Source organism: Dipodomys ordii, unplaced genomic scaffold (assembly GCF_000151885.1).
Source record: "Dipodomys ordii isolate 6190 unplaced genomic scaffold, Dord_2.0 Scaffold128, whole genome shotgun sequence".
NCBI lineage: Eukaryota > Metazoa > Chordata > Mammalia > Rodentia > Heteromyidae > Dipodomys > Dipodomys ordii.
This window is the reverse complement of record NW_012267344.1, coordinates 2463504-2482699: the sequence shown is the minus strand read 5'-3', so window position 1 is coordinate 2482699 and position 19196 is coordinate 2463504. Positions and strand designations below refer to the sequence as shown.

The 19196-nt window shown below is 46.1% G+C and overlaps 1 protein-coding gene across 1 annotated transcript in view; it reads right to left on the bottom strand.

Moving 5' to 3' along the window:
* Window positions 1-586: 586 nt before the first annotated feature.
* Oxsr1 (oxidative stress responsive 1) overlaps window positions 587-19196 on the bottom strand; it is a 33297-nt gene continuing 14687 nt past the window's right edge. Inside the window, exons 4-17 of the mRNA XM_013030255.1 lie at window positions 18499-18554; window positions 17205-17314; window positions 16520-16621; window positions 14225-14358; window positions 11461-11509; window positions 10430-10495; window positions 10185-10307; window positions 9030-9065; window positions 6867-7016; window positions 5392-5456; window positions 4866-4918; window positions 4218-4286; window positions 2463-2527; window positions 587-1691 (exon numbers count right to left, since the gene is read on the bottom strand). Coding sequence (XP_012885709.1) covers window positions 1617-1691; window positions 2463-2527; window positions 4218-4286; window positions 4866-4918; window positions 5392-5456; window positions 6867-7016; window positions 9030-9065; window positions 10185-10307; window positions 10430-10495; window positions 11461-11509; window positions 14225-14358; window positions 16520-16621; window positions 17205-17314; window positions 18499-18554 — 1153 coding nt within the window. The 3' untranslated portion in view covers window positions 587-1616. The remainder of the gene's footprint in view (window positions 1692-2462; window positions 2528-4217; window positions 4287-4865; window positions 4919-5391; window positions 5457-6866; window positions 7017-9029; window positions 9066-10184; window positions 10308-10429; window positions 10496-11460; window positions 11510-14224; window positions 14359-16519; window positions 16622-17204; window positions 17315-18498; window positions 18555-19196) is intronic.

Sequence of the window (19196 nt, the reverse complement as noted above, 5' to 3'; positions counted from 1 at the left end):
ATCTGGAGTCAGGTTGAGTGAGCTGAGACCCCACCACCACCAAAGTCAGTGCGGGAGAGGGTTGTTGGCAGGCCTGTAGTCTTGGCCCAATGCGAGTCTCCTTTATTGCTGCAGATAACTCTCAGCGGCCTACACACACACCACTGCCCCAGGACTGGAAGCCGAGCAAATCCATTTCACAGGGTGGCTCTTCTTCATTTTTTTCCCCTTTTGCTGCCCATGCTGGCGGGGAGAGGGGTGGGCTTGAACTCACAGCCCTGAGCGCCGTTCCTTAGCTCCCCCCCCCCAAGGCCAAGTCAGTGCTCTACCACTTGAGTCACACCTCTGTTTTTGGCTTCTCGGCAGTCCGCTGGGAGGGTCTCTTGGATTTGTCTGTCTGAGCTGGTTTGGAATTGCAATCCTCCTGTCTCAGCCTCCCCGAAGTAGCTAGGACTACAGGCAGGAGCTACCCGATGGGCCCAACTACATTTTTTTTTAAACCCCTTAAAATTTGAAAAATATTTCCCCAATGATATTATCTTAGGGAGTTTTTGTTTCCTAGCTCAGGAACATTCCCTCTGCCCCATTTACTTTTTTGTTGTTGTTGTTTTTAAGCAAGGAAAGAAAAAAAAAACACACAACCAAAAAAACCCAACGACGATGATGACGATGAACAAAAACCAGTCCAAGGTTCTACCATAGAGGGTCTAACGGTGGTGAAAGCATGGGTTCTTGGTGGGAGGTTTTGCGGGAGCTGAAGTTAAGGCCTGGCAGCGCCCCCTTTCCCAGAGGGGGTGCCCGAGAAAACAACTCCGGCAAAGATGCTGAGAAGGACAAGACAGGAGCGATCATAACAACAACAGCCCTCCCCAAACAACCACCACCACCACCACCCTCCCCAAACAACAACGCAAGTTTTTAGGCTGCCTCCGGACAAGAGGTTGTGCTTCTTTATCCCTCCCCCCGCCCCCGCCTAAAACAAAGACTGCTAGAATTCACATTAGGTACAAAGCAACAATAATAAAATAAAAATTCAAACACACACACACACATACACACATACACAACCAAAAGAAAAACCACCACAGATTGAATTCTCTAGGCTCCAGCCAAACAATCAACTTTGCATGGCCACTTCAGTGGGTGAGATCTATTCCCATGAAACCCCTAACATGCCCCCCCCAAATATCCTGGTGAGGGTGGGGGGGGGATTTGGGGCTGGTGGGGACAGTCCCACAGGGCCGCCACTGTCTTATACGGGGGAGGCCTAGGCTGGAGTAAGGCAAGGATGAGTGGAGAGACACCCCTGGCTTGGCCTGGAGACACATGGGGATCAGGGGGTGGGGGTGGGGAGGTGGGAGGAGGGGTGAAGGGAAGGTTTAGTAACAAGAGCCTTTGAGAGGGGAATGCTGGCCACGGGTGGTCTGGCTGTGGTTTTTTTCTTTCTCAGTAGGGCACAAGGGGGGGGGGGGGAATGTTGGCAGGACTGACAGAAAGATGAGCAACTTGAAAGGTCTCAGCCAGGAGGCTGGTGGCTGGATTCTTTGGCAGTAGTGGATTGAGGCCAAGAGAAGCAAAGACGAGAGATCCCGGCAGGTGGGAATTCAAGGCCGCCTCCGTGCACGGGGTGCTGGGCTTTAGCTGATGCTGAGCTGGGCGAATCCTATTAGTTTACTATCATCCGGGATATCTGAGCCTTCCACGCCGGATGCCTGGAGAACCAAACAGAATCACAGGTGAGGATGAATGACGGATGCAGATGACAGGCAAGGTGGCACACTCCCGTCATCCCGGCTGCTCGGGAGGCTGACATCCTGAGGACTGTGGTTCAAATCCAGCCTGGGCAGGAGAGTCCGTGAGCCACTCTATCCAATGAACCACCAGAAAGCCAGAAGCGGGGCTGTGGTTCAAGTGGTAGAACACTAGCCCTGAGCATGAAAGCTAAGGGAAGTATCCAGGTCTTGAGTTCAAGTCCCAAGAATGCTACCAAAACAAACAAACAAAAATTAAAAAAAAAAAAAAAAAAGGATCAGAGGATTCTAGAAAGAAAGGCAGTGGGCAAAAAGGGCTCTAGGATACAAACAGGAAGCTCATGGCACTCTCCAGAGAAGACAACTGCTGGGTCATACTGCCTCTTGATCCCTTTTTGTGTGCGTGTGCGCACCAGTCCCAAGATTTGAACTCAGGGCCTGAGTGCTATCCTTGAGCTTTTTTGCTCAAGGTAAGTGCTCTACCACTTGAGCCACAGTACCACTAACGGGTTTCTGGTGGTTTACTGGAGATAAGAGTCTCACGGACTTTCTTGCCTGGGCTGGCTTCGAACTGTGATCATCAGATCTCAGCCTCCTGAGTAGTAGCAAGGATGACAGGCATAAGGCGCTGGTACCACCACATTTTGTCTCCTGGAAACACGAAGGCTGATGTGTGGCGTGTGCTCGAGTGTGAAAGGGTAAGATGGCTGAATGGGGGGAGAGGAGGAATACCAGTTTGAAAGTGACAGATCGATTTGATTGAGGTTCTTCGACAATTTTCTGCAAATTAGCTGCCACTGTAATCATACAAACAAAGAAAGCAATGAATGAGAAGCTAAGTAAATTCACTTGCAACATATTTTAAAAGCTGAAATGGTGATGATGAACTGTCTAGAAAGAATCAAAAATGGACATAGACAAGACCCAACCATTGGTTCCCAAATCCAAGACCACCTAAGTTCATTTACTAGATGTGTAATTAAATCCCCCTTTTTTCCTTCCTTCCTTCCTTCCTATCTACCTACCTTCTTTTCCCTTCCTCCCTCCCAATGTAAAACGGCAACTGCTCTCACTCACTGGCTCACACGCTTACCAGCTGAGCCACACCTCCACATCTGTGTAAGTAAAACCTAACTCTCTGCTTTATCTAGCTAAGTTCCAACAGTGGCTGAGGGAGACACGGTTTGTCTGTGAACGGGCCACATGGCCCCAGACTGGGAGCCAAATATGATCTGTGGCCTGCTTTACAATCTCAGGAAAATGACTTAAGATAGTTTTAACTTATTAAAAATAGTTTAATCCAGCTGACTGCAGGTGGCTCGCGCCTGTCATCCCAGCTCCTCAGGTGGCTGAGATCTGGAGGATCGTGGTTGAAAGCTGGCCCGGCAAAGTCCATGAGACTCTTCTCTCCAAAAACCACCAGAAAGTCAGAAGTGGCACTGTGGCTCAAGTGGTAGAGTACCAGCCTTGAGCAAAAGAAGCTCAGGGGCAGTGCCCAGGCCCTGAGTTCAAGCTCAGGGACCAAAAAAACCCCACAAAAAAACAAAAAAAAAAAAATTCAATCCTTACTCCTCTGTATATCACCTTTATAGTAACAATAAAAAAAGGGAAAAAATAGTTTAAAAATGTCATTGGCTACAAAGCCAAATGAGCATGCCCCTAAAGCCAGCACTCAGGGGGTGGATGCAGGACCGTGAGCTCGAGGCCCATGAGGGGTATGCAGAGAGACCTGTCTACCATTTGTCTGTCACATTAGGCTAACCCGTGGGAACTCCTGATTTGTCCATCAGTAATACATACTTGTGGCTGCCTGAGCCGTTTCTTTTCCATTGTGCTTTTTAGGGGATGAATCTCTCATGTCTGCTCGGTTCTATGCTCCACTGGACAGGCCAAAATAGACCAGAGAGGGCCACACTGCTATTGTTTTGTGTTGGTCCTGGCTAGCGCTCTACCACTTGAGCCACAGCTCCAGATTTTTTTTTGGTGGTTCATTGAAGACAAGAGTCTTCACAGTCTTCACTGCCTGGGCTGGCTTTGAATGGTCATCCTCCAGATCTCAGCCTCCTGAGGAGCTGGGATGACAGGCGTGAGCCACTGGCCCTGGTTGCTTATGTTTTGTTTCGTTTTTGTTGTTGTTGATGTTCTGGTTGTGGGGCCTGAACTCTGGGCCTGGGCGCTGTCCCTCAGCTCTTCAGCTCAAGGCTAGCGCTCTACCACTTGAGCCACAGCGCCACTTCCGGCTTTTTTCTTTTTGCTTCTGTGGTGCTGAGGAATGGAACCCAGGGCCTCAGGCATGCAAGGCAAGCGCTCTACCACTGAGCCACCTTCCCAGCCTCGTTTTGGTTTTGTTTTTTAAATGAAGAACTATCCTCACTACCTTTCATCTCAGTCAGGCCAAGAACCATTTCAAGACCCATCCCATCTACTCAGTGAAATAAACCTGACTTTCTGGAAAATAAATGCCCGGACAGTGAGGCAGGTAGTTACCAATGACTAGATCCCGTCCGTCCACCAGGCCGGCGGAGATGAGTTCCTGAGAGACACCCTCGGCCGTATCTGCAGGGACAAAGACAGAGGCCTTCTGTGTCTTGAGAGCACACATCACTGGGACCTCAGAGCCAAGATGGCTTCCATTCACAGACCCAAAGGAGCAGGCAGGGCCACCTTCCTTGAGTGGGAAGTTTCTCGATTAAGGAATCTCACAGGTCTGGCAAGAGGGGCAGAACTGGAATGAACGAGATGGCAAATATCAGCTCAAGGTGGAGATGATCTTTTTTTTTAATTTGCCATTCCTGGGGCTTGAACTCAAGGCCTGGGTGCTGTCCCTGGGCTCCTTGTTGCTCAAGGCTAGCACTGTACTAACTTAAGCCACAGTGTCACTTCTAGTTTTCTGGTGGTTCATTGGAAATAAGAGGCTTGTGAACTTTCCTACCCAGGTTGGCTTTGAACTTCAATCCTCAGATCTCAGCCTCCTGAGTAGCTGGGATTACAGATGTAAGCCACTGGTACCTGGCTTCAATTTTTGTTTTTTTGAATCATCCTTTAAAAACAAAACATAGCTAAAGACTAAAACTTCAACCTTAAGAAGCAAACTAAAAGGTATTTTGGGGGTCCAGTCTTTTTTTGACGCCTTACCTCTCCCAGGAGTAAATTCAAATCGAATATCGTTTAGTTCTTTCTTAGAATTCCTGTAAAGGAGAACAAAGCAAACAAAGTGAGAATTTCTGCATGGCCCATCTTCCCTTTTCCACGCCCACTGGAACCCTGTGCTAGAAAGCTCTCAAGGTGCAATAGATGATGACATTTGGCCCAACGCTGTCTCTACAGGATGACGACTCCAGACTCCAGGATTCCCATCCAATTGTACTAGAAGCCTGGGAACTCCGGACCTCCACTGATCAACAGAAAAGTCTCATGCGCCGGTGGCTCACACCTGTCATACTGGCTACTCAGGAGGCTGAGATCTGAGGATTGTGGTTTGAAGCCAGCCTGGGCAGGAAAGTCCCTGTGAGACTCTCATCTCCAATGAACCACTCAAAAGCCAGAAGTGATGCTGTGGTTCAAAGTGGTAGAGCACCAGCCTTAAGCAGAAGAGCCCAGGGTCGGCGCCCAGGCCACCAAGTCCTCAGGAGTCCTGGGAAAGCAGAGAATGGCTACATACCTTAATCTTAGTACCAGACTAATGGGGATCTTGGTTTCCTGAGGACCCACTCCTGGAGACAGAGCCTACAATGCAAAGTCCACAGTCAGTTCCTGGAAGGCTGAGTATGAAGGAAACTGAGGGCATCTGTCTACCAGCAAATCAGCCATGTGCCAGGCATGGTGGCTCATGCCTGTCATCCCAGCTACTGGGAGGCTGAGATCTGAGGATCACGGTTCAAGGACAGTCCGGGCGAGGAAGTCCATGAGACTCTGATGAAGTCCGTAAGACTCTGATCTCCAGTGAACCAGCAAAAAGCCAGATGTGGAGCTGTGGCTCAGGTGGCATGTGCTAGCCTTGAGCACAAAAGCTTAAGAGAGAGATCCCAGGCCCTGAGTTCCAGCCCTAGTACCAGCAACAACAACAAAAAGAATCAATCACTCGACAACCATTTCTGTCCCTTTGTAGCTCAGTCATTCTGCCACCCAAGACATTGCCTGCTAAGAGGACAGGAGCAAAAACTGCTGGGAACTGGAGGCGGGGCTCAGCTGGTAGGGCACCTGCCAATGAGCACAAAGGATCAGACCAAAAGCTCCAGTCTTGGGTCTCAGAGGGGGGGAGCAGGGGGAGAATCTGTCAGCCTATGTCAAATGGAGTTAGTGTACTAATTCTAACAGCTAAGTGAAATAAACAACCATATTGAGGTCTCCTTCTTTTGAGGCCCTGGTCCCTCTTATCAAGGGTGAAAACCCAAAGCTATATTTCTCACTTAAAAAAAATCAGCCCAAGCTAGACACCAGTGGATCACATCTGTCATCCCAGCTACTCGGGAGGCTGAAATCTGAAGACTGTGGTTTGGAGCCAAACTGGACATGAAGTCCAAGAGACTCTTATCTCCAAATGAGAAAAGCCAGAAGTGGATCTGTGGCTCTACATACCAGCCTTGAGTGAAAAAAAACTAAGGAACAGCACAGGCCCTGAATTCAAGCCCAAGAGCGACCAACCTCCACCCAAAAGGAAGTACTAAGAGGGAGTGAATATGATCAACATGTCCATGTATGAAAGGTGCTCATGAAACCTTTTATTATGCACAAGTTAATATACACCTCCACCCTGAAATCTGGCACTGTAGCACAGGGCAATAAACTGGGTAGGGTCTATACTAGCTCTCCCCCTCAAAAAATTCTCCTCAACTGAAGGTTCCAGGGCTTCTTTGTTTTGTGATGACCCCAGGGCTTGCACTGAGGGTTGGGAGCTATTTTGTTTAGGCCTAGTCCTCTACCCTTTGAGCCATATCTCTGCTTCTGGCTTTTTGGTGGTTCATGGGAGATAAAAATTCTCGTGGACTTCCTGGCCTGGGCTGGCTTTGAACCTTGGTCCTCAGCTCTCCACCTCCTGAGTGGCTAGGATGACAGGCGGGAGCCACGGGCGCCCAGCTGAAGATGGAATTTCTAACTTGTTTCAGGGACGTGGCAATGATGGCACATGCACCGTACCTGGGCCGGCCGAGCTGGCTCTGCGGGGGGAGGGATGGAGACATGGGGCGGCGGCGGCGGAGGCATCTGTCCAGCTGGCTGAGGTAGATGAACAGAGATCTGTTCAGGAACTTGGAGCAGAGTACCCATGGCATCGGCTGACGGGAAGAGCTGCAAGAAAGACACACAGGAACAACATTGCCTGAGGGGAAAAGGGAGACAGCAACTGGCAGCCTCCTGGGGGACATTTGCTCCATGAGCCTGGTTCTGGGGGACTTGAACTCAGGACCAGGGGAGGAAGCGGGGAGAAGGCAGAATGGCAGTCATCATGTTCAATGTAGATGCTATTAAATTAGGAAAACCCAGAGGATGGGTGGGGTTGGGATGCAAGGGGGGGGTGATCAAAGGGGTGACATTGTTCAAGCTGCATTGATCTCATAAACTGACATGCTCAAGATACTGTACTTGTTTTAAAATGACAACAAACTAGCTGTCAGTGGCTCACACCTATCATCCTAGCAACTTGAGGCTGGGATCTGAACATGGGGATTCGAGGCAGCTAGAACAGAGTAAGTCCCTGAAAGACTCTTATCTCCAATGAATCACTCAAAATCCACAAGTGGTGCTGTGTCTCAAGTGGGAGAGCGGTGTAGCCTTGAGCACAAAGCGGATCTGGGACAATGCCTAGGCCCTGGGTTCAAGCCCCACAACCAGCAAAATAAATATTTTAAAAAAATAAAAGAGAGAAAGGTGGGCTGGGAAGGTGGCTCAGTGGTTGATTGCTTGCCTTGCATGCATGAGGCCCTGGGTTCAACTCTTCAGCACCACATACACAGAAAAAGCCAGAAGTGGCACTGTGGCTCAAGTGATAGAGCACCAGCCTTGAGCTGAAGAGCTGAGGGACAGCACCCAGGCCCAGAGTTCAAGCCTCACGACTGACCGAAAAGAGAGAAAAAGAGGGGGGGGGAGGGGGGAGAGGGAAAGGTGTCAGTGAATAGGGACAAATTCCTGGCAAGAATGATGAAAACTGACTACTTCCTCACACCAAGCAGCCCAACTGAAGAAAGTAAATCATAGAACTAGAGGTGTGGCTCGGGTGGTAGTGTGCCAGCCAACCAGCCCCAGTGCCAGATAGGGAGTTTTGAGTCCCGGTCTTGGACAAGAAAACAAACACAAAACAAAAGATCCAAAAAAAGCAAGTCATAAACTCAAGCAAGGAGAGGCCTTCTGAACCTTTAGCCCAATTTAAAAACCAGTTGTACAAAGTCTCAGTCTTGGGGCTGGGAAGGTGGCTCAGTGGTAGAGCGCTTGCCTTGCATGCCTGAGGCCCTGGGTTCGATTCCCCAGCACCACATAAGCAAAACAACAACAACAACAACACACAAAGTCTTAGTCTTATTCAGGCACATACAGAGAAAAGTATATTAACTCCTCACCCCTACCTTTTGTTTTGTCGGTTGTGGGGCTTGAACTCTGGGCTTGGGCGCTGTCCCAGAGCTCTTCAGCTCAAGACGAGCACTCTACCTTTTCAGCCACAGCACCACTACCTGTTTTTTGGTGGTTTTTTGGAGATAAAAGTCTCACAGACTTTCCTGCCCAGGCTGGCTTTGAACCCCAATCCTCAGATCTCAGCCTCCTAAGTAGTTAGCATTACAGGCATGAGCCACCGGTGCCCGGCTCATACATATACTTTTATATTTCATTCATTTATATTTTGATATAAGATGTGTTTATTATATTGTATGTAACTACATATTATGTAATACACATACACATTTTATACGTGTAAAACATTATATGCATAAAGTACATATTATATACTATATATTTATATATGTTAAGTATACGTAAAAAAACATACACATACATATATACAGATATATGTGTATACATATATTTTTTGTCAGTCATGGGGCTTGAACTCTGGGCCTGGGCGCTGTCCCTCAGCTCTTCAGCCCAAGGCCAGCACTCTACCACTTGAGCTACAGTACCACTTCTGGTTTTCTGGTGGTTTATTGGAGACAAGAGGTCTTTCCTGCCCTGGCTGGCTTTGAACCATTATTCTCAGATCTCAGCCTCCTGAGTAGGTAGGATTACAAGCGTGAGCCACCGGTGCCTAGCTGTAAAAAATATTTTTCAAAGCATGTAGGTTTTAGCCAGTATCCAACAATCGCAATCACTTACCTCAGAATTGGACAATGATTCTTTCACTCGAGGAGACTAGAAGAAAACAAACAGAAAAGGACATGTGTTCATAACTGGGAACTTAGGTCCCTGAGAACCAGCTTGGAGGAATGGCAGGTGATAGTAGTTTAGATCTACTTCACTTCAATCTCATGCATAAAGTAACTCCGACATGACTCTGGGGAAAAGTTTTCTGCACAGTAGAACTGAGATCCCTGTGGTTGTTTATACCACCAATAGTTTTCTTTGAGAGTGATGAGAAAGCCCTGGGTAGAAAGGGAGGGGAGCTCTCTACGGGCGGGGACCGGGCGCCAAGGAGGAGCGTTGAGGCATGCTCCTGCATTCCCTCCCTGGGCCCGTGCTGACGGGCGGAGAGCCCGAGCATGCACAATCCCAGCTCTGCTCACTGGGTGAGACATCCCCGAGGTGTTCTGAGTGGGAGCTACTGCCGATCCTCTGACAGTGTTTGTCCATGGAGCCTGTGGTGAGCACATCCGTGGACTTGTCAGAGTTAAATGTCAGTTGAAAAAAAAAAAAAAAAGGCCAATCACCCAGCACATCCTCAAAGCACAGTCCTTCTGAGGATGGACTTTAATGGAGAAAAGTCCTGAGACAAAAATTGAAGAACAAGCCAGGCACTGGTGTCTTACGTATCATCCCAGCTACCCAGACAGCTGAGGATCACAGTTCAAAGCCAGCCCAGGCAGCAAAGTCCATGAGACTCTGATCTGCAATGAACTTCCAGAAAACCAGCATTGGAGCTAGGGCTTGAACTCAGTGCCTGGGCGATGCCCTGAGCTCTTCTGCTCAAGGCTGGTGCTCTACCACTTTAAACCACAGCGCCACTTCTGGTTTTCTGGTGGTTCATCATTGGAGATAAGAGTCTCATGGACTTTCCTGCCTGGGCTGGCCATGACCCTCGACCCTTGAATTTCAGCTTCCTGAGTAGCTGGGATGACAGGTGTGAGCCACCAGTGCCTAGTTTTGTATACATTAAACAGTACTACATTTAAAAAGAGGTCCCAGTCTTGTCTGGCATGCAAAATAAACTGAGGTTCTGCCATGTACACCCTGGTTTTCTTCATGCTGGAGGAGGGTCAGCTGTGAAGAGGCATAGGAAGTTCCAGCCAGAGCCACCAAGTGAACACAACTTACCCTGAGTTGTGAGATGGCCGCTTTCCCCTCCTCACTTTCTTCATCAAACTCATCATCACTCCATTCCCAGCCTCCATCCTCTGTCTTATGGAGGCGGCCGCTGGAGCCTGGCACCCGACGAACCTGCCCAGCACAGAGAAATGCCAAGAGAGCTCAGACACAGCGCCCAGGCCCTGAGTTCAAGCCCCATCACCACAAAACAAAAATAGAAAACTGAGTTAACCATAGCCACCCTCTCTCATTACCTTTTTAGATCTTTCAGAAATGGTAGGTGCTCTCTGAAGTATTTTTTCTTGAAGAAATTCTTTGTTCTGGAGGGGGGGGGGGAAATCAGTATTTTATTCACATAAGACATTTGTACTGAACCAAACTAAAAATCCCCATAGAATATTCCTGACAAGTGTTTATGAAGAGAACAGGGAAAAATTCCATGCTATTACCCAGAGCCCTTTTGTACATTACTGCCAAGATTTGGGGTTTATTTTGTTGGCCATGGGACTTGAACTTAGGGCCTAGGTGTACTCCCTGAAGGTTTTTGCTCAAAGCTACCACTTTGAGCCAAAGCACCACTTCTGGTTTTCTGGTGGTTCATTGGAGATAAGAGTCTCATGGGTTTTTGCTCCCTGGCTAGCTTTGAACTGTGAATCTCAGATCTCAGCCTCTGATTAGTTTGGATTACAGGTGTGAGCCACTAGTACCTGGCTGAGCGTTTTCATAATGGCAAAAATAATCATTATTCCTGAGATGTATTTAACTTTAATGAACTTACACAAAACAAAGCTACTAAATTCCAAAGCAACTATATTAATTGCCAAAGATGATATACATAATGCCCTCAGCCATTATTTTATCTCCCATCACTCTTCCAAACATAATTATCTTAAGAAAGGCAACACATTGGGTGTAGGTAGGTGGTAACTCACGCCTATAATATAGCTACTCAGGAGGCCGAGATCTGACGATTCAAGTTCAAATCCAGCTCGGGCAGTTAAATCTAGAAGACTCTTACCCAGCAAAAGGCTGGAAATGAAGCTGTCCCTCATGTGGTAGAGTGTTAGCCTTGAGTAAAAGATACTCAGAGACAGTGCCAAGACTCTGAGTTTAAGTCCCAATACAGGCATGCATGTATACACACGCACGCGCGTGCACGCGCGCGCACACACACACACACACACACACAACCCAAACAAGAAAATGGTCAATCATGAGCAGTGAACATACATAAATGCTTAAAAAACATCCTAAAACAAGTATAATCGAAGCTAAAATGTCTTACCTTGGCTTTCTGGAAAAATTTGTGCCTTAACAGTTCTGCTGCTGTGGGTCTAAAAATCAGAAAAGAAAGTTTGTACAGTTAATTCAAGCATCACGTGAGCTTCCGTCTTCACAGAAAGGGAAGATGATATCTGGAGCGGCAAAATAAATATACGCCACTTTCTTTCACCTGTTGAAATACAGAAGGTAAGGTCATCTTCATGCAGGACAGTAAATAGAATAAGAAACCCAAATGGGTATGTTCAAATAATTATAGATTCCTTGAAAAAAGAATGAGTCAAATGATGACTCAGAAAGAGTGATTTCTTAAGGGCTTACAGAGTACATGCTACTTATTATTATTTACAAGAGGTTAGAGAGTCCAGCCCCAGTCGCTCACGCCTGGAATCCTAGCTACTCAAGAGGCTGAGATCTGAGGATCTCAGTTCAAAGCCAGCCCAGGAAGGGAAGTCCGTGAGACTCTTATCTCCAATAAACCACTAGCAAACTGGAAGTGGCACTGTGGCTCAAGTGGTAGAATGCTAGCCTTGAGCTGAAGAGCTGAGGGACAGCACCCAGGCCCAGAGTTCAAGCCTCAGGACCAACAAAAAAAGCAAAAAAAATTAAATATAGTAAGTACATATTGCACTATATTAGTATTGACAGATAATACTAGTATTAATATATTAGCATTAATGTATTTGTGTCGATTATATAATGTAAATATTTCTATAGCAAATTTACATGACTATATATAATTTACATATATTTATGTATGCTTATATAGAAATCATGTTAACATTTCATATGTAATTTAATTTGTGAATGTATATAGTCTTATACACTATATGTAATTTATACTTATGAAATTCCATCTAGTAAGTTATTGGAATAAAGGTTGTTCCCGAGCCCAGTAGTTCCTGGACTGGTTTGTGCTTTTGTTATTTCTGCTCTAGTTTATGGCTTCCTCCTATTTGTGGTATGCAAGGATCTTTAAAACTTTGGGTTATTTTTGTTTTTGTTCCTGACAATTTTTAGGTTATTTCCAGCTAGAGGATGTGTTCTTTTTCCTGAGTTAAACTAGAAGCACGAGTGTTCCCTAGCTTTTTTTTCTTCCTTTGTTATTTATTCAGAAAAAAACTTTTTTTTTTTTTTGGTCAGTCATGGGGCTTGAACTCTGGGCCTGGGGTGCTGTCCCTCAGCTCTTCAGCTCAAGGCGAGCGCTCTACCATTTCAGCCACAGCACCACTTCCAGTTTTCTGGTGGTTCATTGTAGATAAGAGTCTCATGGGGACTTTTCTGCCTGGGCTGGCTTTGAACCTCAATCTTCAGATCTCAGCCTCCTGAGTGGCTAGGATTAGAGATGTGAGCCACCAGCACCCAGCAAAAATGTTTCTTTCTAAACACATACATAGAAACTTTGCTGCCTGAGTCTCTTACCCTTTCCAATATTCCCAACAGTAAATTCTGAAGCCCCATTACGTATACCAGAAACATGATCAAAGTTGTCAAAGGCTTTGACTTTTTTTTTTTTTAAGAGAAAACAGAATTAAATCATTTTTAGTGCTAAACAACTTGTGGGGTGAGGGTGGCTCACACTTGTAATCCTAGCTACTCAGAAGGATGAGATCTGAAGGATCGCAGTTCAAAACCAGCCTGGGCAGGAAACGTCTTATGAGACTCTTCAATGAACCACCAAAAAAACAGAAGTAGAGCTGTGGCTCAAGTGGTAGAGAGCCAGCCTTGAGTGAAAAAGCTCAGGGACAGCACCATGACTGACAAAAAAGAAAAGAAAAACTTGGTAGATTATATGGCTGTCCCTGAAGAACGGGTTCCAAGGCCCCTGTCAATACCAAAACCTGCAGGTGTTGCCTAGTCTCTTAAAGGAAACAGCTCCGTGGGTATCTCACACGACCTCCAGAGGCTTGAGATGACCTGAACATCATCATGCATTTGTCAGGAGCTTTGCTATACTGGAAGCTCTACATAAAGAGCTGTTGTAACAGGAATAAAAACAAGTCAATGCCTAAAGCTGGGAGCTGGAGGTGGAGATAGGAAGATGGTGGCTTGAAGCCTGCCCAGGCAGAAAAGTCCATGGGTATCTTTATTTTCAATTAAAAAAAAAAAAAAAAAAGAGCCAAAAGTAGAGCTGTGGTTCAAGTGGTAGAGTGCTAGCCTTGAGCAAAATCAGTTCAGAGACAGTACCCAGGCCCTGAGTTCAAGCCCCAGGACTGGCACAAAAAACAAACAAATAGCATCTACTCGTAACTCAAAGATGAAATACCTCACTGGGTGATCCAAACAGTCTACCATGATGTATAATACAGACATAATGGCATAATACAGACATACACATTTATTTTTATTATTTGTGCTGGTACTGGGGGTTTGAACTCAAGGCTTGGGCACTGTCCCTTAGCTTTTTTGCTCAAGGTTGTTGCTCTCCCATTTGAGCCACAGCTATAGCTCTGGTTTTTAATTTGGTGGTTAATTCGAGATTAAAACAACAACAAAAATCTCATGAACTTTTCTGCCTAGGCCAGCTTCAAATTGCGATCGATCCTCAGATCTCAGCCTGAGTAGCTAGGATGACAGCAGCACCCAGTTGTGTTTATGTATCTCCTTCAATGAATATCTTACTTATTTTTTATCTTTCTTGAAGTTTACAAGTCAATACTTGTGAACGTGTACAAATAATTCTCTGTTTATATATGTATGATCTTAGACATCCCATATTCATTTCCATACTTGTTGGAGAGAAAAGCCAAATACTTCTTAGAGTTTACCTTTTCTCTGGATCCTTTTGAAGGCACAAGGAAATCATTTTCCTAAATGATTTGCCATATTTTTTCAGCATTTCTTTATCTTGAACACCAGTCTCCAAAGAAGGAGGGTCGTTCTGTAGTGTCAGCATTAAGACCTGTAAAGATTTTCAAGAAAGATAAGGACACAAGGTTTTGCTAACTGCTGTGGTTCAAGATTTTCATCAGGGACTAGGAATATGGCCTAGTGGTAGAGGGTTTGCCTAGCATGCATGAAGCCCTGGGTTCCATTCCTCAGTACTATATACACAGAAAAAGCTGGAAGTAGCACTATGGCTCAAGTGGTAGAGTACTAGCCTTGCGTGAAAAAAAATGAAGGGACAGAGCCCAGGCCCTGAGTTCACACCTTGGCAACAGCACTTTAAAAACACAAAAATAGCTGAGCATCGATGGCTCATGTCTGTCATCCTAGCTACTCAGGAGGCTGAGATCTAAGGATCGCAGTTCAAACCCAACCCTGACAGAAAAGGCTATGACTCTTATCTCCAATAAACCATTCAGAAAATAGGAAGTGGCGCTGTGGCTCAAGTGGTAAAGCACCAGCCTTGTGCTGAAGAGCTGAGGGAAAGCACTCAGGCCCAGAGTTCAAGTCCCATGACCAACAACAACAACAAAAAGTAAAACCCCAAAATAGTAAGTTCACATCTAGACTCGTTGTTTTGAACCTAAGTTCTTTGGATGAGTTGCATGTTAGTGGAAGAGCTAGAGATGGTTGACCCTCCAGCGGTCTCAGCCATAGGGATTCCTGTTTTAATATTACAAAATCCTTTAGTTCAAATCTAACTTCTTCAAGTGTGATATCTACTGCCAAACTATCCTCAAATCCATAAAGAAGCCAGTCGCTGGTGGCTCATGCTGTCACACTAGAACTCAGAAGGCTGAGATTGGAGAATCCCAGTTTGAAACCAGCCCAGACAGGAAAGTCCATGAGACTCTTATCTCTAAACAACCACCAGAAAACCGGAAGTGGTGCTGTGGCTCAAGTGGTATGAGCCAAAGAGCTTAGGTACAGTGCCCAGGCCTTGAACGTAAGCCCCATGATCAAGAACAACGAAACAAAACATGAATATAACAGCAAAGTAAGTTGGTAGCCTTGCTACCTTTACCTATTTCACCCTGTTTTTCCTTCACTTCTTTTTTTTTTTTTTTGGGGGGGGGGGCCAGTTGTGGGGCCTGAACTCTGGGCCTGGGCGCTGTCCGTTAGCTCTTCAGCTCAAGGCTAGCACTCTACCACTTGAGCCACAGCACCACTTCCGGCTTTTTTCTTTTTGCTTATGTGGTGCTGAGGAATCGAACCCAGGGCCTCATGCATGCAAGGCAAGCGCTCTACCACTGAGCCACCTTCCCAGCCCCTTTCCTTCACTTCTTGTAATGTGGCTTGTTTGTTGTTTGATGCTGGTATTGGGACTTGAACTTACAGCTACCTGCTTTCTCTTGGCTTTCTTTCACTTTTGGGTTTTTGTGTGTTTTTTTTTTTTTTTGGCCAGTCCTGGGCCTGGGTGCTGTCTCTGAGCTTCTTTTGCTCAAGGCTAGCACTCTTACCACTTGAGACATAGCACCACTTCCAGTCTTTTATATGTATGTGGTAACGTGGAATCGAACCCAGGACTTCATGCATGCTAGGCACTTTACCACTAAGCCACATTCCCAGGTCCCTGCCTCCCTGCCCCTCCTCCCCACCCTTTTTTGCTGGTACTGGGGAATAACTTTTTTTCTGGTTAACTAGAGATCAGCATCTCATGGAAGTTCCTGCCTGGCCTGGCATCAAACTGTGATCCTCAGATCTCAGCCTCCTGAATATCTAGGATGAAAGGCATAAGCTACCAGCACCCAGCCTAAGTTTGTTTTTTAAATATACAGTGAGAAGGTTTTCTTTCCTTCTTCTTCTTCTTCTTGTGCCAGTCCTAGGCCTTAAACTTAGGGCATGGATGCTGTCCCTGAACTTTTTTTTTTGAACAAGGCTAGTACTCTCTGAATCACAGTTCTACGTCTAGCTGTTTGGACAGTTAATTGGAGGTAAGAGTCTCATGGACTTTCTTGCCTAAGCTGGCTTCGAACTTTCTCAGATCTCAGCCTTCCGAGTAGCCAGGATGACAGGCATGAGCCACCAGAGCCTAGCTCGTAAATAGTTTTTAATGTTTGAAATTACGTTTATAAATTTACACACAGATAAAATGGGGTAAAGAGAGGATACTATGGGTAAGATAAGACAAATGAAAACAGCCTGAGCTCAGGCCGAAGCCTGAAGGCAGGCCTTACCTTCATTGGTGGGTATTTATGGTACGGAGCTGCTCCCGTGGCTAGTTCAATGGCCGTGATTCCAAAACTCCATATATCAGCTTTGAAATCATAACCTCGAACCTGCAAAGAACCCAGACATGCGCATGATTCCTTTAACAAGGCTAAAGGCACTTTTGAAAGGCCGTGTTAAGGATTGAGACGGTAAGCCAGCCCAGGCAGGAAAGTCTGTAAGATGCTTATCTCTAATGAACCACTAAAAAGCTGGTGGTGGATCTGTGGCTCTAGTTTTGAGCACTAGTTTTGAGCAGAAGAGGTCAGGGACAGCACCCAGGCCCCCAAGTTCACACCCCAGGACTGGCAAAAACAAAACAAAACAAGAAAAGAGTAACTAAAGGTTCAACCAAGGGACAGATAAATACATACAGCAAATGTGACTAAAGAGTTTTCAGGTTCACAACAAAAAAAATACAAAAATGGGGCTGGGAAGGTGGCTCAGTGGTAGAGTGCTTGCCTTGCATGCACAAGACCCTAGGTTTGATTTCTCAGCACCATATAAGCAGAGAAAAGCCGGAAGAGGTGCTGTGGCTTAAGTGGTAGAGCACTAATTTTGAGCCGAAGAGCTGAGGGACAGCGCCCAGGCCCAGAGTTCAGGAACCATGACCCACAAAAAAAAAAAACAACACTTTTTTTTAGATCACAGTACCTGCTCCATCACTTCCGGAGCCATCCAGCAGGGCGTGCCGACAAAGGTCTTTCTAACTTTATTCCGCGTAATATCACCTCCAGTGGCTAAGAAAGCACTAACCCCAAAGTCTAGAATCGAATACAACAGCATGCTATTTATTATAGGTTTTTACAACTGTTACTATAAAGGTGATGAATTTGATGGTGAGTGGGCAGGGCTCCTGTACTGGGGAGCCTGGCTGTCAGATACAGGTCTTTTGAGAAGTGACTGGCACTGATTTAATCCATGCATTTGTCTCCTGATGGATTTATCTACCATACCATGAAAGCCTGTCCTTGCCACTATAATGTTCTACCCCAATTCAGGCCCAAAGCAAATGGTCCAGCCACTGTGGGCCGGGCGGGTCGGGGTGGAAGAGAAGATCTCTGAAAGTAGGAGTCCAAATAATTTTTTCCTCAGATATGTTATCACAGTCAAGGAGCATTAGGCTGAGACAAGATGAAAATGACAGTATTGAAACAGACAAGGTGCTAATAAATAAGGTAAGCATCTGGGTGCTGGTGGCTCATGCATGTCATGCTAGCTATTGAAAAGACTGAGATCTGAGAATCAGAGTAGCAACCAGTGCTGTCTTTTTTTTTTTTTTTTGGTCCGGTCATGGGGCTTGAACTCTAGGCCTGGGCGCTGTCCCTGAACTCTTCAGCTCAAGGCGAGTGCTGTACTGCTTGAGCCACAGTGCCACTTCTGGTTTTCTAGTGGTTTATTGGAGATATGAGTCTCATGGATGTTCCTGCCCGGGCTGGCTTTGAACCATGATTCTCTGATCTCAGCCTCCTGAGTAGCTAGGATTACAGGCCACCGGCGCCCGGCTTCAGTGCCTGTCTTGAGTTTATTTATCCTAAAGGAAATACTTCCTTGTTACTACTATGTAAAACAAGTCTGTAGAAGACAAATCAAAACAAGAAAAAAAAAATCTAAGATTAGGCAACCAGTGGCTCACACCTGTAATCTTAGCTACTCAAGAGGCTGAGATCTGAGGATTGCAGTTCAAAGCCAGCCTGGGCAGGAAAAGTCCATGAGAGTCTTATCTCCTGTGAACCAAGCACAAAGCAGGAAGTAGTGCTGTGGCAAGTGATGGAGCACCAGCCTTGCATGAAAAAGCTGAGGGACCGTGCTCAGGCCCTGAGTTCAAGCCAAGGAAGAGGAACCAAAAAGAAGCCCACATCTTCCTGGTTCTGGACGGTCTTAAAGTGGTACCCCACTGGGGAAGTGGTACTGCTTATTGAACCAGAATAAAAAGAAATAGTATTACCTGCGATCTGTACTGAGCCATCTTCGCCCAGAAGAATATTCCCAGCCTTCACATCTCTTTAAGTCACACACACACAAACACACACAAAAAAGAAACAAAACAGTTACATATCAAAAAGCATCTACTCTTTAGTGGAACATACTTTACACACGAGTTAATTATTTATTATTGGTTGTGGGGTTTGAACTCAAGGTTTGGGTGCTGTCCCTGAGCTCTTTGCTCAAAGCTGGAGACTCTCAGAAGGCTGAGATCTAAGGATCATGGTTCAAAACCAGCCTGGATAGGAAAGTCCTCAGGCTGGACAGGAAAGTCCATGAGATTTTGGGTTTGTTTTTTTTTGGTCAGACATGGGGCCTGAACTCTTGAGTCTGGATGCTGTCCCTCAGCTCCAGCTCAAGGTTAATGCTCTACCACTTGAGCCACAGCATCATTTCCGGAATTTCTGTTTATGTGGTGCTGAGGAATCGAACTCAGAGCCTCATGCATACAAGGCAAGCGCTCTACCACTGAGCCACCTTCCCAGACCCCTCCATCAGAGTCTTTTTTTTTTGTTTTGCTTTGTTTTTTGGTCCAGTCATGGGGCCTGAACTCTGGGCCTAGGCACTGTCCCTCAGCTCTTCAGCTCAAGGCTAGTGCTCTACCACTTGAGCCACAGTGCCACTTCTGGCTTTTTTCTTTTTTGCTTATGTGGTGCTGAG